Here is a 26,070-nt window from a genome sequence, read left to right as displayed (position 1 = left end):
TTCAGATGTTAACAAGAATACATGATAAGAGGGAAGTGGACGAACAGTGGTGCCAGATTAATAGAGTGGCATTCATGAATATAGCTACAGAAAAGACATAATGCAGAAACAAACTGTTTATGGGAAAGCAACTAAAGGGAGTGATTCAGAGAAAGATCATTTGTTAAGCAAACAGCTTGCTTCTGAATACGATCTAGCATTCCAAGAGAAGTTTTTTTTTGAGAAACCTCCCTAGATGTGAGAGCAATGTTCTAAGGTTGAACAGATTTGGGATTTATAAAGTTTTAGGAGTTGAGTAGAAGAGAAGTAATTTTTAGAATGAAAAAGAATAGCAAGCTTTTAGAGGCTGAACAGGCTATGGACTTGGTGTGCTTATGCCAGGACAGGTTATATGTGAGTCAGCCAAAGAAAACTGATCTTGCTGATGAGCAGAGTATTATCAAAAGATGGAGAGGGAGAATGAGGTATGGTCTTTCTTCTAGGAAATAAGGTAGGATTACTGGTGGCATTAAAATTTACCTAATTTTCTTCATCCCACTTCAGAATGACTAGAAGATCATGAAGCTTGAGTCATCCGAGTACTATGCTATATTGACAAAAGTATTTGGACACCTGGTTGTGGTCAAAAACATGCATTTTAATTACATTTCTAGTACTGAGTAGGACCAATATAGGCCTGATTGACAGAAACTACCCTTCAGGGCATGCTTTCAACCAATTTCTGATATGTCGCAACAAGAATATTCTTTCATTCCTCACACAAATCTATCCCCATTACTGTTGCTAATGACAGCTGCTGTGGTCCAGATTGAATTTGGCATTTCAAATCATCCCAAAGATGTTCAATGGGATTGAGGTGTGGACTTTGAGCTGGCCAGTCCAACACTTAAACATTTTTTTGTGGAAACCAGTTTCGGACACTGTGTCTGAGACTGGTTTCTTGGTGTCCACTAGTATGGCATTGAGCAATGACATGCTGAAACATGCAGAAGTACTTCCACAGCATTGGAAGCATGAAGTTGTCATGCATGTCCAGGTATCCATCAGACATCATGGTTTTGGGCAAGCCCACCAATGGACTTGCCCAAAACATTGCCCAAGTCCCATCCAAACAAAACACCTCCATACCATTATCGAGCCTCCGCCAAACTCGACAGTTGGAATGATGCATTCCTGCCAGAATTGTTCCTCAGATAATCTCAAACACGACCATCAGAGTGAAATATTTGGAAGTATGATTTGTTGCTCCACAGAACCCTTTTTTCCAATCATCAACAATCCAGGAATGGCGTGAAAGACACCAGTCCAAAAGTTGTTTGGCATTGAGGGGATGATGTGTGGCTTTTTCACAGCAACTCTGCTGTGGTGACCTAAGGCATGCAAATCTCCATGGACAGTTCTAGTGTTGATAGATGTTCCTACAGCATTTTCCATGCAAGGTCCACCATTGATGATGTGGATGATTGAACATTCTGTGACAGAGATCGTTAATATCGGTCAGCGAGTGTCGGTGGTCTTCCAGGACATTTTCCTGCTGTGGTAGCACCATCAAATTTCCATCTGCAAATGACATAAGCAATGGTGGATTTTGATATACTGAGATGGGGAGTAATGTCATGGACATAAATACCACTGATGTGACACCCAACTACTATCCCACACTTAAAGTCTGTCAGTTCAGCCGAATGTAGTATCTTGACATCGAGTACAGTGCAAAACATTCAGCACATCTGACCTTTTATTACCACACTTATGCAGACATTCTCTGAATATTTGCATGGCACATTAAGTGTCCAAATAATTTTATCAACATAGCGTATAAGGTTTTGTGAATGAAGAGGAATGGAGTGTATCGTCAGCAAAAGCTATGTACAAGATTGGACATTAGCAAGAGAGGATCACTGAAGTATAGAAAAAAGAACATATGTGAAAGCACAGAGCCTTGATGTACTCCTTCATTGCTGGAAAAATCAGATCAAAGGGATAAATTAAAGATGCCAAGAAGTTATATTCATGGTTTCATCCTTTATCCAAGTGCAAGCAAACAAATTTTGCATGTGAAGTCACTTCACAATTGGGCTACTTGTATATAGAGGCTAATGACCTCACATCAACTGCCTTATCTCTAATCTAGAGTATTTTAATAATAAGGTGTGACACCTTTTGGCTACTTGTATATGGAAATATGGCTTCTGCATTACTTCAATCTTGGTATCATTTCTGGGTCTGGTCCCCACCAATGAGACCTCAATCAACGTTGAAACTGGTCTCTGGATAGTGACTCTTTCCACAATGCATAGCATTATACATGCCCATAAGACATAATGCAAGTACTATTGAGAGGGCTACATGGCGTGTAGTGTTTGCGGATAGCTCCTAAACAGATAAGTGTTATTTTGAGTAATAATTGGTGAATTTGCATATTTACATAGTATTGTTTACTTTTCGTATTTTAGCATATCTGGGTGATTTTTGTGTGTTTTCTGAGTATTTTAAATAGTAAATTGATAGATACGATTATTTGTGCACATGGCTCCCCAAAAGAAGAATACAAAAATGGTGACCAGGTCGCCATCTTAGACTAAAAATTTTAATTTAAAGGATTTGATTCAGTGTACCGTTTGTGAAATGTATGCATTGAGGAGAGCAGTTGGAGTCTGGTTAAACAACGATAGTGGAGTGAATGTGTGCAGAAAGTGTAAAGATTTAAAGAGTGTTTCAGGTAGTGTGAGTGATATCGTTGTTGAAAGTGAGAATCTAGATAACAGTAATATGCGAGGTAGTACCTGATAGCTGTGAGAGTGGCATTGAAAGTGAGAATGAAGGTAAACATATAGAACGAATGAATGAATTACCAGAGGATAAAAATGATGAGACTGATGCAACGAGCGAAATCGCTCAGTTACACAGAGCGATACACAGAGTAAATCGGCAGCTGGAGCATTAGCAAAAATGTTTACAAGCATACAGACTAATAAACGGCAAATGTATGATAGAAAAAATAAGAGTATGATAGTGAATGTAAACAAAATGAAAGAGCGAGTATCGTATGGAGATTCCTTAATAAGAGGTGTGTTAGTTGAGAGTTTAACAAAATTGTACCAACCGGGTGCGATCGTTAAGGATGTAAGCGAGTCATTAGAATGCAAAAGCAGCGGGTGAAAGAATCGATAGTAGTAGCAGGTACAAATGATTTGAAAGGAGACAAAATGGCTATGAGTGAGGATGTGAAGGAATTGCTTGAGGTAGCAAAAGAGAACCGTAAGAAAGTTAGGATGGTGAGTCTGTTGCCACGGTATGACAGTGAAGAGTATAGGAGGGCCATAATTGCTAATGACTTTATGCGTGAATTATGCAGGACGAGTGGTGTGGAATTTGTGGATGTGTGGAGTGAGTTTGATGGGTGAAAGGATTTATAAGATGGATGGTTTACATTTGAATGGATTTGGTGTATGGAGACTTGAAAAGGTGTCAAATGTAGTGGAAGTGAATGTGCAGAATCAGGGAAACTAGAGTTATTAAGGGGGGGGGGGGGGAGTAGATATGTAGACTTTTAGGGAGACAGTTCAGTGTATGAATGTGTGTAATATGCCCAAGCGAGTACGAAAGACCACGAATCAGAATGGGATAGTTAGTATAAGGCATCAAAATAGGGATGGGACAAATCGGCTTCTGCAATTCATGTATACTAATGCCAGAAGTATTAGGAACAAGAAGGAAGAATTTTTGGCCTTGGTTGGCACTTCCAGGCCACAGGTTATTGATGATAGCTGATGAGTTGCAGTTCCACTTCTATCCAAGGAGGATAGAAGTGGAACTGCAGGATAGAGAAAAGAGCACATTTGAGGCTATTTGGTGTGAGATTGAAACTAGCAGAACAAAATATACAATTGGGTGCTGCTATAGACCAGGTGATGGAATAGATGGTGGAGAAAGTATGCATAAGCAAATAGAAGAAATGAGTGGAAGGAGGGTAATTATTATGGGTGATTTCAACTATGGTAACATTGATTGGAAGGAGGAGAGAACACATGGGAGGAAGGAATTGGATTTTATGCGGTTATTAAGGGATAACTATCTGCAACAGCATGTAACGGAAAATACAAGGGGTCAGTGAGTGCTTGACCTAGTAATTGCATCTGAGAATTTGGCTGTAACGAATATGACCACGTTGCCACCAATTGGTGAGAGTGATCATAGGGTCTTGACTTTGGAGGTGGCTAAAGGTGTGGAATTTACAATTAAGACAGGGTACATGTGGACTTATCGGGCTGGTAAGTATGACAAGCTTAGGAGTTTGATTGGTTCAGTGCCATGGCATGTAAAACTGCAAGGGCTAGATGTTGATAGTGCATGGGAGGCAGTTAGGAAGTGTTTGCATGAGGCAATGGCTGACTGCATACCTAGAGTTCGAGTAATAAATCAAGTAGGGGTTAAATGGATAAATAAGACCATTAAGCTTGAACTTCCAAAAAAGAAACTACTATGGAGGGAACTTAAGGAGAAAGAACAACCACATGATTCTTCAAATCTTTCCATTGTCTATGTTCAAAGATGGGTAAGTGTTGTCTACCACAGAACAAGAATGGCAGAATTCATCTTTTTTTGTAATTCAGTTAAATTGAAAAAAGAGTTAAGTACAAGTGATTTTTTTTTAAATTGCTGCTTCTACTTTTACTGCACTTTATTTATGTTACTTGCAAATTTTAATCATCATCATCATCATCAAATTCCTGCCATGTACCCTCAAGGGGTGTACAGGATATGACAGTACTACATGAAAAAATTACATCATTACTAACTTCCTATCTACAATTTTCCTCCAAATCAGTCTGTTACTTGTCAAGACTCCAACATTATCAGATCTTATATTTCTATCGTCTAAGGCACTTTGTACCGTATCAATCCACCTATATCTTGGTCTTCCTTGGGTCGTTTTCCTGCCAACCTGGCAGAGAACACTTGTTTTGCTAATCTTTCCTCTCCCATTCTATTTAAGTGACCATACCATCTGAGATTAGCTCTGCTAACGCATTCCTGGATGCTGACAATGTCAAGTTCTTTCCTAATATCCTCATTTTTAATATGATATTGCCATTGATGCCATCTGTTCATGCCTCTAATCTTTCTCAGGACTCTCATATCTGCGGTCTCTAGTCTTTGGTCAAGTGTTTTACTTCTGACCCAGCTCTCAGATCCATAAGTTAAAATTGGTTTGAACACAGTCTTGTATACAGCTAATTTAGTGTTCCGACTAATTTCTTTCTTATTCCATATGAATTTATTCAATTGACTTCCCACGATACCAGCTTTGCTGATTCTGTTGTCTATTTCTATATTTAGTTTACCATCTTCAGTAAAAATTGTGCCTAAGTAGCTGAAATGTTTTACTTGTTCCACAGGTTCTCCATTCACAACACAGTTGACATTTTCAATGATTCTGCCTATTTTCATTGTCTTTGTCTTTTTATTGCTGACCTTCATACCATATCTATTACAACAGCTATTCAATTTAGTCAGAGAATCTTGCAGACTTGTAGCGGATTTATTTAGAAGTATAACATCATCCGCATAAAGCAAAGAGCTGACATTAACATCTCCAATTTTGATATCAGGTTTAATACCACATTCCTTCATAATGTGATCCATATAGATAATGAATAACAGAGGGGATAATGTACATCCTTGTCTCACACCAGATTTAACATTAAACCATCTTCCTGTACTTCCTTCAATTCTAACTGCTGACTCACAACTCAAATAAAGACTAAGTATTGCTTGATATAATGCCCCATTGACACCATATAACTGCAGCGTATTGAATAGCTTCTCTCTTGGCACCTTATCATATGCCTTTTCCAAATCGACAAAACTTAAATACAGATCTTTGTTATATTCCCATGCTTTCTCGACTATTTGTCGTAAAGTGAAGATCTGATCTTGACAGCCTCTATTTGGCCTGAATCCAGCTTGTTCTTCACCAAGCTTTTCTTCCACAATTCTTCTCAACCGTTTCTCAAGTATACTTGCATAGATCTTGCCAGGAACACTCAGTAGGGAAATACCTCTGTAATTCTCACATTCAGTTTTATTTCCCTTTTTATATATGGGTACTACGAGAGCTCTACTCCAATCATCGGGAATTCGTCCCTCTGTCCAGGCTTTCTGAACTATGCAGTGCAGCCACTGTAAGACTCTTATACCACCATACTTCAGCATTTCTGGTCGAATATCATCTACTCCTGCTGCCTTTCCACATTTCAAGCCTTTGATGGCTTTTTCTACTTCAAGTATGGATATGTATTCCTGACTGCATGCCTGGTCAGTGTTTTTTTATCACTGTGCTGTCATCACTGCTTGTTTCATTTAGCAGTTTTTCAAAGTAATTACTCCATACTTCAAGGATATCTTTTTCTCCTGTTTTCATTTCACCTTTATCATCTCTAATTCCTTTTACAGCACTCTTTCCTCCATTCCTAAGCTTCTTCAACAACCTCCAGAATATTTTGCCACCTTCTTGATATTTATTTTCTATATTCTTGCCAAAGTCCTCCCATGACTTTTGTTTAGCTAGTTTTACACACTGTTTAGCTTTCTTACATTTGCCTCTGTATTCTGTAAGAGTAAAAGCTGACTTATCTGCCAGGAACTTTTGATATGCTTTCTTCTTTTCCTTCACTGCCTCTTTAACTTCCTGTGTCCACCAGGGAGTTCTGATTTTTTCATCTTTGCACACAACCTCACCACATGCCTCTCTGGCAGAATCAATCAATGTTTCCTTCAGAGTTTGCCACTGAATCTCCAAGGTTTGATTCCTGTTCTCAAATTCTTTCATTTTCTTTTCAATAATATTTCTGTATTTTAGTCTACATTTTACATCTGAGAGCTGCTCAACTTTTATTCGCTTTAAAACTTTCTTACATGTTATTCTTTTCAATATGAAATTCAATTTTATCCTGCTCAAGACTAAATAGTGATCACTTCCAATTTCAAATCCTCTGTACACTCTGGTGTCCTGCACCAGGGAGAAAACATCACTATCAACAATAACATAGTCAATGAGACTTTTCTTATTCCTAGCCTCTTCTCTCCATGTGAATTTGTGCACATTTTTATGTTGGAACATGGTGTTAGTAATAACCAGTCCATGTCCTGAGCAGAAATCCAACAGATATTTGCCATTATTATTAGCTTTGCTCTTTTCTCCAAATTTTCCCAAAATATTTTTGTATGTCTCACAATCATTTCCTACTCTACTATTTAGATCCCCAACAAGGACCAACTTTTCCTTTTTCATTGTGTCAGTTGCTTTTTCTAAAGCCTCAAAAAATTCCTCCACTTCTACCTTAGTAGAACCTTCTGTGGGACCATAGGCACAAATAAGTCTCATTGTCCAGTTCCCCATTCTCATATTTGCCCACATTACTCTACTTGAGACTGACTGCCATTCAAGAAGATTAGCCTCGTATTTTGTGTTGAATACTATGGCTACTCCTTCTTTTCCTTGATTGTTATTGCCTGAATATAACATTTTGTATTTATTGCTCAGAAAGATCTCACCAGTTTTGGTCTTTTTTGTTTCAGTCACCCCTATTATGTCGATCTGGTACTTATCTAATTCCTCAGCTAGCTCCATTTCTTTGCCATTCAGGCTTCTTACGTCGATAGTACCGATCTTTAACTCTGGTGATGTTGAGTTGGGGTTTGTTTTCAGATTTGTTCCAGTAGCTGACTTTTCGCTGTTCGCCCTGGTTCCCTGGCGAAAACAACGGGGGCCTTGTTTAACCGGGCGACGCCCGAACTGTGATTAGTTGTATTTCTCTTCAGCCATTATTTATACTGAAGATGAGATTATTTCTTAAAATAAAAAAAAAGAACTATATGCACTTTATTTCATCACCATAGTCCATTTTGAGGTGACAGTCTAATGATCAATATGTTAGGAAATGGACTAGGACTAAATGCGTATGTATGCTATTAATCATGAATAATCAACTTCTACCCATTCCTTCACTTATTTGTATAAATTTTTATTGTTTATAGCTTTATTTTTTCTATCAACAGCTTGGGTTCTGTATTTGAATTTTTATTTTATATTTTTGACTGGTACATTTTGAGGACTATATTTGAGAAATGTTGCTATATTAACTCAGCAAGAAATTATATTGTTTTTTCTACTTTATTTTTTTTATTGTTTTTTTTTTTTATTTTTTTACCCAAGCATAAGTAAATAAAATAAGAATAAAATTTCTTTAGATTCTATTTTATTTTATTTTTTAAAAAGTTCAATATTAACATTAGGCAAAATTGTGTTAAGAACATAATTACCTATAAGCAAGGACTTTCTCCATGGCTAATACTGGAACATCATACCCACATTCTTCTAATATTTCTTCTCTGGCAATTTCTGCAACACTTTTGCTTTTATCAACAATTCCAGCACATAATTCTACTGTCATACCCAGACTAACTGGATATTTATTGATATCTATTTTTCCAGTACATTCTTCAGGAGGAATTCTATTGCAGTACACAGCTGTTCAATAGATATATTCATAATATAACAGGTAAAAAAAAAATAAAAGTTAAACAGGTTCAAGTTAATATATATCAACTCAAATTATTATTATTACATGAGGCCTCTGAGGAGTCACTATGAGAAGATACTACCCACCAAGACAACATTTACACTACTTAATCTTCCACTACACACTATGCCACTACCTACCATTAACAGACTATCTATGCAGACTACACTTTGGGAAATCTCCACTTTTATTCATCATCTCCTTGGATCACATTATGAAGAAAGTGGTATTAAACCAGATATCAAAATTAGAGATAATCATCTCAGCTCTTTACTTTAAGTACAGAGATTATACTGGTAAATAAATCTGGTATAAGTCTGAAGGATTCTCTAACTAAACTGAATAACTGCTGTAATAAATCTGGAATGAAAATTGGCAGAAAAATTGAAAACATCAATTAAAGTCTGAATGGAGCCCTTACAGAACAACATTTTCATTGCAATTTTCGGCTATGCATCATTAAATCTCAACAAATAGTGTAATTAGAGACAACTGGGATAAAAACTGCACTAACTAATGAATCACATCTCCCCTCCAATAGAAATTGATGTATAGACTCAAGCAAAACCATATATTGCCGGTGCAACATATGGTTTTGCTTGACACCACCCTGTTGCGAACGCGTTAAAACTAAGAAATATATAGAAAGTTTATTTTTCACTTGGTTAAACTATAATAAATTAGGTTTAATCCTTTATCCAAGTGTGAGCAAACAAAGTTTGCACCTGAAAGTATCTTCAGGACTGGGGTAAGGTAGTACAACAGCGGGCAACTCGTTGCAAAGGTGGACCAAGCTAACATCACTCCTATCTCAGTATCTCCCATAATGCAAAACACATCTCCTTGTGGATATGTATAATGTCATACATTAAGGGAAGGGCCACTATCCAGACTAGTTTCGACCTTTATTGAGGTCTCTTCAGTGGGAGCCAGGCGTTCAAGTGGTTTTAGTCCAGGTTTCAGTGGAGATATCAAGCAGAAGCAATAGCGAGATCATCTTTATCTATAGGAGTTGCCAAACGGTGTGCCACCTTTTTATTAAATTACTCTGGATTTAGAGAAAGATGTTGAAAGTTTATTTTTCACTTGGTTAGACTATAATAAATTTAGCTTGTTTGATATTAGCTTGGTCCATTTTTGCAACGAGTTACCCAGTGTTTGCACCTGAAGATACTTTCAGGTGCAAACTTTGTTTGCTCACACTTGGATAAAGGATTAAACTAAATTTATTAATATATAGTAAATGTATTTCGGATATTATGGAATTCGGTTGAAGAGAATTAACATTTTAGCTCAAGTGTTGAAATGTTAATTTGTCTTTGGTTCACACAATCTTTTGTTAATACCACACCAATCATATGCACTTCTTCATAGATGCTCTACGTATCTCAAGTGTTGTAAATTACTGGTAATTTTTGCTTGAAATAATGGGAAGATGACTTTGTGGATGCACACAAGGAAACTGTTCTCAATGCCAAAAGTAGCGATAGCGAATAGGAGCTTCTTGGTAAGTCACACCATTTTCAGTTTTTTTCTGAAAACTTGAGTTTCCGAAAATTCCCGCATATATCTCGCGCCACGATTTTTAGGTTTTAATTTTTTTTAAAAAGTGCGAGTTATATTCGAGTAAATACGTTAATCTTTTTAGCTTTCAAATTCTAAAGTATGGATCATTGGTTAAAGATTGGATTTATAAAATCCACAAAAGAGAGCAATATTGCAAATACAAGCAGCTGTAAGCAACAAGAAAATGTTGATATTGCATCTGGATCAAATGAAATTGATAAGGGTGTGTCGTCTGACATCTCTAGAGAACAAACTAGGAAAAAGAAAAAAAAATTTTCGTATGATATGAATTACTTGAAATGTGGATTTTCATGGATGGGAAATGAAGAGGAACCTATTCCAATTTTTGTTCTATTAAAAATAAATCATATTTTTTGGTGATTTTCTTTCTTGACTACTTGTATAATAACCATAACACTTTTTTTGAATGTTAGTCAAATGAGTTTTAATTTATCATCCTACATGTTTCACCAATTTTTGCTATCGGCATCTTCAGGTAACAGACTAGGTTTTAACTGACAGTTCTAATTCATACAAAATTAGTATTGTGCGAGACAATGCGCGAGTCTCGGGAACATGATTTATTTGTTACGAGACATAACGTAATTGGCGTGAAAGTTCATTTCTTTGATGTTTAGTGATCTGATTAAAGCTTTCCAAATTTCCGGTAGGATTAGACCTTGATTCTTATTTAGGTTTCCTGTTGAATGGGCGACCGTAGCAGCCTCCTTGAAGGTTCTGGAATGGTAGAATTATCCCACTCAATGAGATGGTTGGTAGAGGCAAAGTGACAAGAAAGGCCTGAAATATCTTGTCTGTTGTTTCTGACATATCCTATGTGTTCTTTCTGTCTCGTTTCGAATCTTCTAGAGGTCTGACCAACGTAACTAACACCACAGGAGCAAGGTATATTATATACTCCAGAGTACTTGTAGAATGGATGAGAGTCATTCGGTGAACTTAAAAATTTCTGAATAGTATTGACCGGCTTGAATGCTACTCTAATATTGTGTGGTTTTAGAAGGATAGCCAATTTTTTGGAAATATCGCTGTGAAATAATGTGCTCTGTTGATGGTGCATCACTTTATGGATCTAATCTAGTGCCTCCCCAGCATCAATGGCTATGGGAAGGTACTAGACTCCTACCTGGTTACAAATTTATTGACTTAATCAGGGCTAGGATCAATGTCCTGCCCACGAGGGACCCCGTACAACCCGTGGCAGCAGAGGTGACACAAGTTGTAGGGCAGGTTGCAGCTACAATAAAACCCTTTCTCATATTGCCCAATGTTGTTTTTGAACTCATGGTATTCAGGTAAGTGTAATGATGCCTTGGTATCCATATTAAATAACCAGTCGAAAAACAAAGTTGGAAGAGTGTGGTTGAACTGCACTATAAGACTATAGCTGGTATTAGAAAGCCTGATTTAATTGCAAAGAAGGATGAAAGAGTTTGGGTTATTGATGCACAGATAGTGGGTACTGGGCATCCACTTGTCAGTCATAGGAACAAGGTCTCATATTATGGGAAGAACATGGATATTGCTCGACAGATTGAAGAGTAATTTGGGGCAGCTCCTCATTTCATAGTGCTACCATCTCCCTTCATGGTGTATGGTGCAATGAGAGTTACAAAGACTTGACTTCTATAGGCATTAATTACTTCAGCAGACTTTTAAGATCTTGTCACTTAGAGATTTGCAGAGCACACTTCTGGCTTGGCATCGTCACCAACAAATAACTTCTAGAATACCTTGTACCAGTGTGGGATAGATCGTGATGTATTTTGGCTTCAGCCTTTATTGCCTATTGGGAAAAAGGCATCGGCCTTTGCTCTGGTAGACCAGAGTATGTAGCACTTAATATGAAGATTTATAAAATAAAACTGCAATATTTGTACAATATAAAATAATTGTACAGGCCTACATTATTAGTTTGTTCATTTATCACCATAAACACACCTAACAATCACTAAATTTTCAAATACTTACCCTATAAGTGACTTAAAAATATATCTTACCTCAGCCAAAATGTGTATTTAACAAATCTGTTCAATATTATAAACTAAGGTCTTCTATGAAAGATCAAGATTTGTAACAGATACTATCTGGCAAAATTTTGCCATACCATGTAATTTGGTATACAAAAGTTTTGGGATTTTAAACGCATTAGGCATAGCAGATGGAGATACAATAATTATGTGACTGCAAAGAGGTGGGCAAAAAGCAATTTTCATAATCTATTGTGACTTAAGGAAGAGAAGTCCTTAAACAAGGAAATGAATAGTTATCAGAGAATGAATGAATTCTCTTTATCCAATATCATTTCATTAGACTAAGTTACATGCAGGAATTTACTACTAACATATAACACTGCAAAGTATCAAATGCTTTGATTACAGCAGGAAATCATCTAAAGAGATGTATAAATTAATGTGAAATGAGATACATGAAAGATATTGCACGAGAGCTTAAATATAGATATTTAATACTGGTTGTTATAGCAACCAATTTGGTAAGCTTTTAACCTGTCTAATTTTCCATTTTACTGATAACAGAAGTAATTTTCTACCAGCAGTTTAGGAATTATCTGATTTAACATGAATGAAAATTAAGTAGGCAATTTTCTGTTTGGAAAAGTTTTCCTTTTGTGCCTTAGGTGAGTGCAGTGAAAAGCACATTACCCTAATTTAATGCTATCAATTTTCTCTAAGAATACAGTTCTGGGTGATGATAATGTGATATTTAATTAACTTCTTGGAATCCATTTGAATGCTACTTTCAATTAGCAATTCTGATATCATTTGTCATGTCTAAATCAGAATATATCAGTAATTGGCTTTAAAGCAGTGATGCAATATTTATGACAAACTCTGTTTTTCCTTGAAGGGATTCAACTCTAAAGGCCACAAGGCATGAAGGAATCTTAATGCACTGGAGTAAGAAAATTCAACTTCTATTTTGTAAAAATGTTTATAATAAATTTAGTATGTATTTTATTCTAGAATAAATCAAATTAATGAGTATCATAGTGAAATAAAATATTGAAAAAAAAAAAAAAAAAAAAGCTGTCACCAGGAACCATTAATATTGAACAATGCAGTCAACTACAAAGTATTACATTTTTAATTCTGAAGCAACTGGATAATGTTCTTACCATGCTCTATTTGCATGTGCAAAAATCATTCTGGAAATGATAAAACTACTTAAGAGAGAATACCATTTTTAGCCCAAAGTATTTTTAGAGTACCTAATCACCCTGATGAGGCATATATGGAGGGAGATTTCACAAATAAAAAAAAACAACAACTTGAAATACAGATGTACACTATACCAGCAGTTAAACTGCTCATTTCTTTATGTATAATGAACTTATGCATGATTGCTTGAAAATAAATTTAGAACATACATTGGGCATTATTATATTCTAAACCCATTGCTGCATTTTTTGTTGTAACACTTAGTTAGACTATAATAAATTTAGTTTAATCCTTTATCTAAGTGTAAGCAAACAAAGTTTGGCCTGAAAATATCTTCAGGACTGAGGTAAGTGGTACATCTCCTGGCAACTTGTAGCAAAGGTGGATCAAGCTCTTATCATTCCTTGCCTCAGTATCTCCCATAATGCAAAACACATCTCCTTGCAGACATGTATACTGCTATGCATTAAGGGAAGGGCCACTACCCAGACTGGTTTCGACCTTTATTAAGGTCCCGTCAGTGGGAGGCAAACCCAGAGTAGTGATATTTCTAAATAACTTAGGGAATTGAAACAACGTAGATCCGAATATAAATTAAATTATACTTTAATAGATATTTCCGATATTTCGGCAATGTCACATTGCCATTTTCTAAAGGAACTTACAAAAAGGCAGGTGCACACAGGCAATAACAATACAGTAACTGAGAATGAAGATATGAAGCTATCGTTCTCCTAGAAGTCCTGATGGTGCCCTCTGGCGGGCTAAGTAGGCGTTCTTGGCCGTTGGGCTGAAGGTCTGCTGATGTATGCCTCCCAAATTTGGGGCAGTCGCATACAACCAAATTTGTTGAGGTTTGGAGAGTTTCTTAGGGCAGAGACCGATTCCATAAATAATCATTCGAATTTATATTTGCTCCGGTGTATTATTGTTGCTTTCTTCCACCGTATTCTGTGGCGAGTATCCAGAGCATGGTCTGCAAGACCAGAATGGCTATACTTGTAAAACCGGATATAGTCCTTGTGTTCAGAAATTCTGATATTCGCTGTCCTGCCTGTTTGGCCAAAGTACGACAGTTTACAACTGCCAGGGACCAGGTATACACCAGGTAGGAATAGGGGAAGTGGTTGGTCTTTGGTAGAGCGGATAAGGGATGCCAATTTTCTGTAAGGCTTGTAACAGGAGGTGAGGTCATGTTTTTTTAGAATTTTGGTAATTTTTTCTGAGGTACCTCGGATGTAGGGAATGGTGATGGATTTAGAGTAATCTTTTTTGTGGAGGGGGGGAGGAGGGGGGCTGTGGTTTGTAGGTTTTAATTTTTTTGGGGGGGGGGGGTAGCCATTGGCTGAGAAAGTGTTGAGGATGTGATTTAGTTCAGTGTTAAGGGCTATGTCGTTAGAACAGATTAGTTTAGCCCTGTTGTATAGTGTTTTTACCACTCCATATTGTTGTGAGGGGGGGGATTGTTGGTGGATGTATCTGCCTGTATGGGTGGGTTTTCTGTAAACTGAGAAAACCAAAGTTCCATCAGGCTGGCGGGTGACTAGTGTGTATAGGAAAGGGAGGCAGTTGTTTTCCTCTTTTTCCAGGGTGAACTTGATTCTGGCGTGTTGGTTGTTTAAGTGTGTAAGGAAGGAGAGGAGTGTTTCAGAGCCATGTGGCCAAATAGCGAACACATCATCAACGTAGTGAAGCCATATGGTTGGTTTTTGTGGGGCAGAGGCTAAGGCTTTTTCCTCAAAGGTCTCCATAAAGAAATTGGCCAAGGGTGGGGAGAGTGGTGAGCCCATGGCTGTCCCCTCTATTTGTTTGTAGAATTTTCCCTGCCAAACGAAATAGCCTGAGTTCATTGTGAACTGAAATAGGGCTGAGCTATCGGGGGAAAATTTAGCTTGGATTAGCTCTAAAGTTTCCTTGAGTGGGACATTTGTGAATAAGGAGGAGACGTCGAAGCTGACCATTATGTCAGTATGTTGGAGTGTAAGGTTTTCTATGCTGGCTTTGAAGTGGGCTGAGTTTTTTATGTGTGATGGTGTGTTGCCAGTATAGTGTGTGAGCTCTTTGGCCAAATGTTTAGCTAATTTGTATGTGGGGGAATCAATGCCATCCACTATGGGACGTAATGGCACATTTTCTTTATGTATTTTTGGGAGTCCGTAAATACGGGGAGGGGGGGTATAGAGTTAAACGGTTTTAATCTGTTGGTAACTTCTACAGGCCAAGAAGCGACTTTCTTAAGGAGCCTGTGAAGTTTTCTAATTTGTGAGTTGGTGGGATTGTAATTGATAGGGAGGTAAGTAGCCCGATCTAATAGAAGAGCATTCAGCTTACCTTTGTAGTCCTTTTGGTTAAGTACTACAGTTGCATTTCCTTTATCCGCTTTGGTGGACTAATTCTTTATTATTTCTCAATTCCTGGAGGGCTTTAAATTCCTTGTTGGATATATTGCTTTTGGGTGGTTTTGCTATGGAAAGGACACAAGCTACATCCAGTCTTACACTGTTGGTGATTTGATGTGGAAGGTGGCGGATTCCTCTTTCAATCTGGATCATAATATCCTCACTTGGTATTTTTCTGGGAGCAATGGCGAAGTTGTGGCCACGTGAAAGCACGTTGAGAGCTTCAGGCTTCAGGGTGACTGAAGAAAGGTTGATTACAGTGTTGGCAGCAAGTTTTGGATTGACGGTAGAATTCTTTTTTAATTTATCGAATTTCTTCATCTGTTGGCCTCGTATCTTTTCAAACTTTGTCTGCAGCGGTACACGAGATGTCATGTAAAATTGACCACAGTTCGTGATTCAAAGCACGAAAGTTCATCTTCGAGGGTACGAATAGCTTCGTTAATTTCGGCTAAGCCTAAATAAAGCCTATTTGTACCCTCGAAGATGAACTTTTGTGCACTTTGAATCACGAACTGTGGTCAAACTCAGGCTATTTCGTTTGGCAGGGAAAATTCTACAAACAAATAGAGGGGACAGCCATGGGCTCACCACTCTCCCCACCCTTGGCCAATTTCTTTATGGAGACCTTTGAGGAAAAAGCCTTAGCCTTTGCCCCACAAAAACCAACCATATGGCTTCGCTACGTTGATGATGTGTTCGCTATTTGGCCACATGGCTCTGAAACACTCCTCTCCTTCCTTACACACTTAAACAACCACACGCCAGAATCAAGTTCACCCTGGAAAAAGAGGAAAACAACTGCCTCCCTTTCCTAGACACACTAGTCACCCGCCAGCCTGATGGAACTTTGGTTTTCTCAGTTTACAGAAAACCCACCCATACAGGCAGATACATCCACCAACAATCCCCCCCCCCTCACAACAATATGGAGTGGTAAAAACACCATACAACAGGGCTAAACTAATCTGTTCTAATGACATAGCCCTTAACACTGAACTAAATCACATCCTCAACACTTTCTCAGCCAATGGCTACCCCCCCCCAAAAATATTAAAACCTACAAACCACAGCCCCCCCCCTCCTCCCTCCTCCACAAAAAAGATTACTCTAAATCCATCACCATTCTCTACATCCGAGGCACCTCAGAAAAAATTACCAAAATTCTAAAAAAACATGACCTCACCTCCTGTTACAGGCCTTGCAGAAAATTGGCATCCCTTATCCGCTCTACCAAAGACCAACCACTTCCCCTATTCCTACCTGGTCCCTGGCAGTTGTAAACTGTCGTACTTTGGCCAAACAGGCAGGACAGCGAATATCAGAATTTCTGAACACAAGGACTATATCCGGTTTTACAAGTATAGCCATTCTGGTCTTGCAGACCATGCTCTGGATACTCACCACAGAATACGGTGGAAGAAAGCAACAATAATACACCGCAGCAAATATAAATTCGAAAGATTATTTATGGAATCAGCCTCTGCCCTAAGAAACTCTCCAAACCTCAACAAATTTGGTTGTATGCGACTGCCCCAAATTTGGGAGGCATACATCAGCAGATATTCAGCCCAACGGCCAAGAACGCCTACTTAGCCCGCCAGAGGGCACCATCAGGACTTCTAGGAGAACGATAGCTTCATATCTTCATTCTCAGTTACTGTATTGTTATTGCCTGTGTGCACCTGCCTTTTTGTAAGTTCCTTTAGAAAATGGCAATGTGACATTGCCGAAATATCGGAAATATCTATTAAAGTATAATTTAATTTATATTCGGATCTACGTTGTTTCAATTCCCTAAGTTATTTAGAAATGCATAACCAACGTATAAGCCTGTCTACGAGAATCAGAGTAGTGATACTAAGCAAGAAGCAATGGAGAGGTCATATTTACCTATACGAGTTAACAACTGGTGTACCACCTTATTATTAAATTACTCTGGATTTAGAGAAAGATGTTGGAAGTTTATTTTGTACTTGATTATTAATACATAGCAGTATACATGTCTGCAAGGAGATGTGCTTTGCATTATGGGAGATACTGAAACAAGGAAGGATGAGAACTTGATCCACCTTTGCAACAAGTTGCCAAGGGATATACCACCTTAACTCAGTCCTGAAGATATTTTCAGGAGCAAACTTTGTTTGCTTACACTTGGATAAAGGATTAAACTAAATTTATTATAGATTATAGCCTGATATCTAATTAGTGATGACTGAATTCTTGTAAAATTTGGTGCAGCAAATAAAGGGAGAACTTATATTCTTCACTATTCATCTCATCACTATCATACCTGGGCAACACACTGACTACCTTTCTTATAAGACTGTTATCTTTTACTTTCAACAACCTTCTGATATTCATTTTCCTTATTACTAAACAAATCATTTGTTATCAATACGAACTCTTTTGTTTGCTTACTCTTTGTATTCAATACTTCAATCACTTTGCTTATTCCACCTCCAGGAAAACAAATCTCATACTCCTTTACTCCTTCGCATTTGCCACACCTTTAATAATTGAATCCCCACACAGAGCCACTCTCAAGTTATTCATTACCTATTTCACATGCCCATTTTTTGTTCCAATCTTCGTCACTCTTCCATTTATTTCACTAATTCATATTTCTTTCACTATTGTTCACTCCTTTGACTCCCTTCCTATAATACTCTCAATTTCACACCTTCCACCATTAATATTCATCACTTCGTATTCCTTCTTCAGATGTCTCACTCATGAAACACTTCCAACAAACAACAAACTCTTCTCTCCACTCTCACTTTCATACCAATCCATTCTCCCTTGCTAAAGGGTACAGAGAGCACATGGTATATTGCATGAAATCCCTCGTATCAAACCCTCTGAACAATGACATCTTGGCTACCATTGTTCTTGTTCACAATGGTGCCATGAACAACACTGTTTATGCAAGGTACACTTTGTAAATATAGCAAAATCAATACACTTTCAATTGCATGCTCAAACATCAACAACTCTGTGGTATCGTGAAATATATACTAAAACAAATCATTTAGCTGAAAGCTAAAGTGCACTGTACAACACCATATGCTATTTGTGGTAAAAGTAGTTTAATTATCTTCACACACTCCTCTCTCTCATTCTGTCAAAGCTGAATGGAGTGTGTGTAAAGACTTCAATTTTGCTATAATGTCTAAACAACATTCCCAAAGTAGACATAATATCAAATATACATAAAGGTTTGTATAAATTTAGCAGTAACATAGTGGATATAGTATGCATAAGAATGGCAGCAAGCCACAAAAACAGAATAATCTTCAAAGCAGAAACCCTCCTCTAGAGTATTCACAACAAGGATATTTTGGTGCTGAAGGTTGATAGCAGATGTTATCAGTTCGGTGGTTAACAGATGAAACAGTTATCAGTTTAGTGGTTAACAGATGATCTGTTAACCAGTGAACTGGCCCTGACATGCTTACACGTGAATAATCACATGAAAGCAAAGTGTCTAATGAAGTTAATATATTATTTGGATACTATTGAGGAAAAAAAACATGGATACGAAGCATATATTTTCGATATATTTTATCTATGTGGAAGTTTGGGTGATTAAGAGACACCATCACCTACAGATAATTACCACAACAAAACTAAAAATTCGATTAAGAACCTTTTACAATTTGATCTGGAGAGATTAAAATCAGTTAACATCAAAGCACCCTGTAGTCCCACAGATCTATGGAGCATCCAAAATTCACTAAAATGGCAAACTACTGAAAGTGGCAGATAGACATTCCCCAATGTATAACCTTGCAAGATATTTAAATGAGCTTTTAATGCTTCATATCTGTAAAACAACTTACCACCTTAAAAACTCAGAAGGCTTCATGGTAAGGTTAAAGTCATCATCTTAGAATCTACAGATTATATTAGTTCAGATGTAATAAGTGTATTCATTCATCAACATGCTCAAAGAAGAAACTTTTTATTACAGGACAATATTTTTCAACATTCTTCAGATATATATATATATATTAAATTCAATAATGAGGTACTATGAATAGAAAGATGACTTAGAAAGTGAATCAACTATTTCACCACATCTAACAAATATGTACATGGATCTTTAAAAAAACACTGTTATTGAAAAATACTACACAAGCCAAAAATATTGCTATGTTGTTAATATTTTCCTCCAGGCCAGGTACCAAATAATGAATTCAGTACTTACTCTGAAACTATTTAAACCTAAAATATTTTCCATCAGAAACTTGAAAAAAAAAACAGGACATTTCCATTTCTTGATGTAAATCTAAGTCAATGAACGTGGATTAATATTCACAGTGAGTGAACAGAAAAAAAATTTCAATACAAAATAGTTGATATTCTACTTCTTCCTACCACCCTGCCCAGAAATGAGGTATCATTAAATTCCAAAAGACTAGAGCGTGTCTTTACTGTTTGCTATACTAGTGGTGACAACAAGAAAGGATATGAAATGACTCACCTGAGAGAGATAGACATTCATGTAAAAATGGCTACAATCTTAATATTATCCTACAAAATACCCAATAACTGAGTTGACAGTCAGGAAAATGAAAACTACAACAGTGCACCAGTTTACTGGAAATTATTATTATTATGTAACACCTCCAGGGAGTCCAGTGACTCATCGAGGGAGGTTATTCTACAATGCTGTCTCCACTCCTCAATCCCCAACTACTATCATCTACACCAGCGGCATCTACTGCCCATCATCATTACTAGTATTTTCACAGACAATCACAAACATCCATGCCCACGGTGGGATTCGAACTCACAGCATTCTGGCTGGAGAGCGTGTACGCTGACCACTCAGCTAACCAGGCCAATTAACATAATATAAAATAGCACTAAGACAGCATGACTTGAAAGTAGTTTTACACCCATGAAAAAAAAAATTTCCACAAAAAAAAAAAAGAAGACAAATTACACAAATTAAGTTTAGCCTATTACTACATATAAGAAAATAAAGTGATTCAGAAACTAACAGATATGTTGTATGTTGAATTCAATAGTTATAATCACAAGTTTAAAGAAGCAAAGGCAATATAATGTCCAACTCAAAAATAAAAATCAAAGCCTTACCAAAACCACCTTTTGGTGCAGGTTTTATTAGAAAATACCTAAATTTCACATAACTGAGTGATGAGTGTCCATCATCACTCGGTTATTATTATTATTATTATTTGACACCTCCAAGGAGTCCAAAGACTCATTGAGGGAGGGCACCTGCTCTACAACTCTGTCTCCACCACTCAATCTACCAATGACCGCAACTATACCAACGCCATCTACCGCCGACCACCACCACTAGTATTTCCACAGACAATCACAAACATCCATGCTCACGGCGGGATTTGAACCTGAAGCCTTTTGGCTGGAGAGCAGATACGCTAACCACTCGGCCAGCCAGGCTGGCTGACATTATGATGGACATTATTATTAACATCTGACCAGCAAGGAGTCAGAGAATGATCATGTGAGGTATGCACTAGCATACACAAAGCTCATCCAACTGTGCCCTAACTGATTAGATATAATGACATTCACAACACAATCAGCCAATGCATTCCACTCACCAACCACTCTCGATGCAAAGAATCTGCTCCTCACTCCTTTGCTAGCACCCTTCTTATACGGCTTTCAGTGATGGTCTCTTGTTCTACTCCCCTTTCCCATTCTAAGAAAAACTTCTTCCATGTTAACTTGGTAACAGCCCCTGACCAATTTGTATGTCTCAATCATATCTCCCCTCCCCTCCTATTCACAAAGCTTTGCAAATCACATTCAATTGTCCTCATACTCCACATTTCAAATGACAAAATGACCTTCGTGAATCTTCTCTAGACTCTTTCTAATATATATATTTATATTTAAAAAAGAATCGAATGACTAGAACCGAGATTTAAGTAAAAAGGTTTTAATATAAAAACATGACTAGTTTCAGCTTGTAACAGCCTTCATCAGGTGACATTATAAAAGAAAGAAAAAAGAAAAAAACACTAAAACACTGAAGCTTAAATAAACTATGAACATCATGGCGTGTCTCTATACATAATTGACATTAAATCGTTGTGGTTGTATTGTTGGGAAAGTGCGTGCTAGTAGCATCTCGTGAACGCAAGTACATGATTACAGCTGAATGACAATCTGGGAGGTTGTAGCTCAAGTTATTATTTAGATGAACAGGATTGAAGATGATTTCTCTAGATCCCACGCTTTTTCTCTCTAGTTCATCATTGCAATGGAAGATGTTAGATTTTTCTCAGCAGACTTTGTGACTTTGGTTTTCATCATTAGGATTAGCCGAGAAAAGGATATGACTTGATAATGCACTGGCTCGATATTGCTGACCTCAGATCTGGATGCCATCCTTGGAGTTAAAGTACCGGTCATTATCGCCAGAGATTTAAACACAAAACATCATGCCTGGAGCAGTAGGTCTATGAATAGGAATGGCTGCATCCTCTTTAACTACACAAGCTCCAATTGTGCAGCTGTGGCCGGAACTCACCAGAGTCCGATTGGTTCCTCCGACGTTTTGGATATAGTCATCCTCAAGAATGTTAACAGCACATCCAGGAATCGCTGAATGAATTATCATCAGACCACAGTCCTATTCTGCTCCTCCAACTGGGTTATCAGAGGGGACTTCCCCCATCGCCTCACACCTTTATTCCTTGGGGAAAATTATCCAAAATGCTTCCAAACTATATTGATCCCATCCCTCATATTAATTCCAAGGAAGAAATTGAATCTGCAGTCAATAAACTTATTGCTCAAATCAACGCAGCCATAGCATCTATCACCTCAAATTCAACTATCTCTAAGCCTAAATGACTACCAGATGATATAATGAACTTAATTAGGGAAAAAAATAAAGCAAGAAAAAGATACCATAACACAGGGCACCCAAAGACAAAAAATTTCTCAACAAAATGAGTGCAGTGAGAGATGTACTTAAAGCCCACAGAAACAAACTATGGGAAGACAAATTAGCCTGGTGATCAAACCATCTGGAAGTTGCTGAGAAATATCAAAAACAAAAACAAATCTCTTCCCCCCCCTCTCAAATCTGATCTGGACATTGTTTACACAGATGCAGAAAAAGCGCCGAAACTATAGTTAAAAATTTAGAACAATAGTGCAGCCCTTCATACGATAATCTAAATTTCAATCACATTTATAAAATCCACCACCATGTCAGATACGTACCGAAACGGTCCGATACCTGTACCAGCCAAATCACACCTACTTCTCCAGCTGAAATTTATGACATTATACAGAATTTAAAGAATAAAAAACCTCTTGGCCTGACGGCATATCCAACAAAGTTATTAAATTGCTATCCCGAAAGGCCATTGTACATCTTACAACAATAATAAATGCTATGTTCAGATTCAAGTACTTTCCCTCTGCATGGAAGTTGGCAGACGTGGTTCCTATTTATAAGCCTGGCAAGGATCCTCAGCAGCCTCAAAGTTATTGTCCCATAAGTCTGATTTCTAATTTGGACAAAATTAGAGAAAAAGCTATCCTTTCCAGAATTCAAATTTCAGTAAAAAAATTAAACATCCTTCCTACAGAACAGTTTGGTTTTCGCCAGTTTCAAAGCACCACTCAACAAATCCATAGACTAATTGAGTTCATTACCACAAGTTACAATTGGCACCAACACACCGGAGCAATTTTTCTTGACTTAGAAAAGGCAGTTGACAAACTATGGCACTTTGGACTACTATACAAGTTGATTTTAGCTGGCATTCCATTGGACCTTGTCCACCTTGTAAAGTCATTTCTTAGCGGCAGAAGAATGCAAGTCAAACTAAATGATATATTATCCACCCAGCAACGAATCTTGGCAGGAGTGCCTGAAGGGTCCCTCCTGGCGCCGATACTTTTCTCGATTTACATGGTGGACATACCGCACAATCCAATGTCATCTATCATTGCCCTCTACGCAGATGACACCACAGCTATACTAGCCAGATCTATTAAACCGCATCTTGTCACAAAGAAACTGCAAGAGAAAACCTGCTGAAACTAGAGCACTGGTTCTCGGAATGGAGATTGCAAGTAAACCCTCAGAAGAGTATCACCATGCTTTTCACTAAAAATTGAATATCTCCCAAAGACAACATCTTCCTATTCAATACCAAGATTCCCTGGAGAGCAGAAGCCAAATATCTAGGTGTACTGCTGAACAGAAAACTAACCTTCAGTCCACACATAAAAGCCTCACATACAAAGGCATCAAAAATCATTGCACAGATTTATCCTCTTATCAATAGGAATAGTCAGCTGGATACCAAAATCAAACTGCTCCTTTATCAGTTGATGATTCGACCCATTGTTACTTATGTGTCCCCAGCCTGAAGCCACACCTCAAGCACAAATATCCTCAAACTACAGAGAGCAAAACAAATGCCTACGCATGATCTTAAATGCACCATGGTATATCAGAAATGTCCAACTTCACCGGGATACAACTATATCTACTCTTTCCTGCAATCTTTAGCAGTAAAGTTCTTCGCAACATTGTCTTCACATCCAAATGAATTAGTACAACAAGCAGCAAATTATGATGGATCAGATTTCTCCAAATATAAGAGACCTAAGGCCATCCTAATTGCTTACGAAGATCTTTAACTCGCATCCACCTGGCCAGAGCACTTAGCTCATAAACTTTCTCCTACACAGTAACCTTATCAGATAGCAGGAATTATAAAAGCATTTTTGCTTCACTCTTAAAGACAGTAACATCTTGCTTAGTATCACCTCTGGGTCTAGCTCCTACTGAATGACACCTCAATAAAGGTTGAAACCAGTCTGGGTAGTGACCCTTCCCATAATGCACAGCATTACATACCTATAAGGATATGTACTTTGCATTATGGGACACTAAGGCAAGTGATGTGAAGTTATTAGCTTCCAATATATAAGTTGCCCCAATCCTGATTATATTTCAGGTGCAAACTTTGTTTGCTTACACTTGGATAAAGGATTAAACCAAGTATATAATTTCTTGGTATCTTTAATTTACAACATTTCAGAAATAGAATAAACACTGTTTGTAATGTAAAAAAAAAAAATAAAATACCAGGCCTTCAGGCCTACATTAAGATTTGAACTCACAGACTAATGACGGTAACATAAATTCTATCCACTGATACAAGTGGACTGGAGAAATTTGTCTCCATTATTAAAGAAACTCCAACAAGTCAGAAGCTAGATTCTAAAATCTAAATTATTCGTTTTAAAAAATCTGAACCAAAACGACAACCATGTTTTTAACGTGACAGGCATCTTATGTGCCATTTTTACAGCAGCAATACACTTGTCATGATGAATGTCCTTATTCTCAAACATAATGCAATACAAATTATAGATATGCGATTTTTTTTTTTTTAGTTTAAAACCCATATTATAATACTGCAAAAGTCACAATTCTAAAATTTTCAAAATGTTAAAATTTACAAAACCAGTCTGGGTAGTGGCCCTTCCCTTAATGCATAGCATTATACATGTCTGCAAGGAGATGTGCTTTGCATTATGGGAGATACTGAGACAAGGAGGGATGAGAGCTTGGTCCACCTTTACTATGAGTTGCCTCAGTCCAGAAGATACTTCAGGCGTAAACTTTGTTTGCTTGCACTTAGATAAAGGATTAAACTAAAATTATTATACTGCTCTGATTAGTATGACACCTTTCCAAAATGAACTATACAACAATCAAGTAACAACAGTAACATTTGCCTATTAAAAATTATGCATTTTTGGTTTCATTGCTGATCAAATTAAAATACTTAAATACAGACTACCATACTCTTTAGAGAATGCAATAAAGTTTAAAGCCTATCCTCACCTGGTCTAAACTGTTTCACAAATACTAAAACATGCCTTGAAATATTAAAAATAATTGTGGCCACACTGAAACAAATAAAAAAAAAAATTATGTAAGGAAAGCAAAATGATAAACTCAATTTTTTTTTAAATCATTTCTCTTTCAAATAAAGATCACTAAATTTATTCTAAAAAAAAGTACAGTTTCAATATGATATTCATTTTTAACCTGTTTAAAACTGATAATTACTTTCCATTTCAAATACCCTGTACACTCCTATTAATGACCAGTGTGAAGATATCATTGTCAACAATAATACTGGTTCATTTATTTACTTATTCATATGGGGTTTCCTCCCTTTTCTCCCCGTCCCTATTGGGGCGAGTTGAGCCCCCTCATGGGGGTTAACTATTTATGGCTGTAGATCTGTGTGTTCACAGGGCTGGTTTGCC

General features: G+C 37.3%; 1 protein-coding gene across 2 annotated transcripts in view; it reads right to left on the bottom strand.

Annotated features, from left to right (window-relative positions):
* LOC150102464 (uridine diphosphate glucose pyrophosphatase NUDT14-like) overlaps window positions 1–26,070 on the bottom strand; it is a 70,884-nt gene that overhangs the window by 6,426 nt on the left and 38,388 nt on the right. For both annotated transcript variants that reach the window (XM_090398777.1, XM_090398778.1), the window contains 2 exons: window positions 25,640–25,704; window positions 8,329–8,536 (listed from right to left, as the gene is read on the bottom strand). In XM_090398777.1, coding sequence (XP_090254903.1) covers window positions 8,329–8,536; window positions 25,640–25,704 — 273 coding nt within the window. The remainder of the gene's footprint in view (window positions 1–8,328; window positions 8,537–25,639; window positions 25,705–26,070) is intronic.

Source organism: Typopeltis vanoorti, chromosome 10 (assembly GCF_054136105.1).
Source record: "Typopeltis vanoorti isolate ZY-2024b chromosome 10, IOZ_Tvanoo_1.0, whole genome shotgun sequence".
In the NCBI taxonomy this organism is placed as follows: domain Eukaryota; kingdom Metazoa; phylum Arthropoda; class Arachnida; order Uropygi; family Thelyphonidae; genus Typopeltis; species Typopeltis vanoorti.
This window is presented reverse-complemented; position numbering and strand designations above follow the sequence as displayed.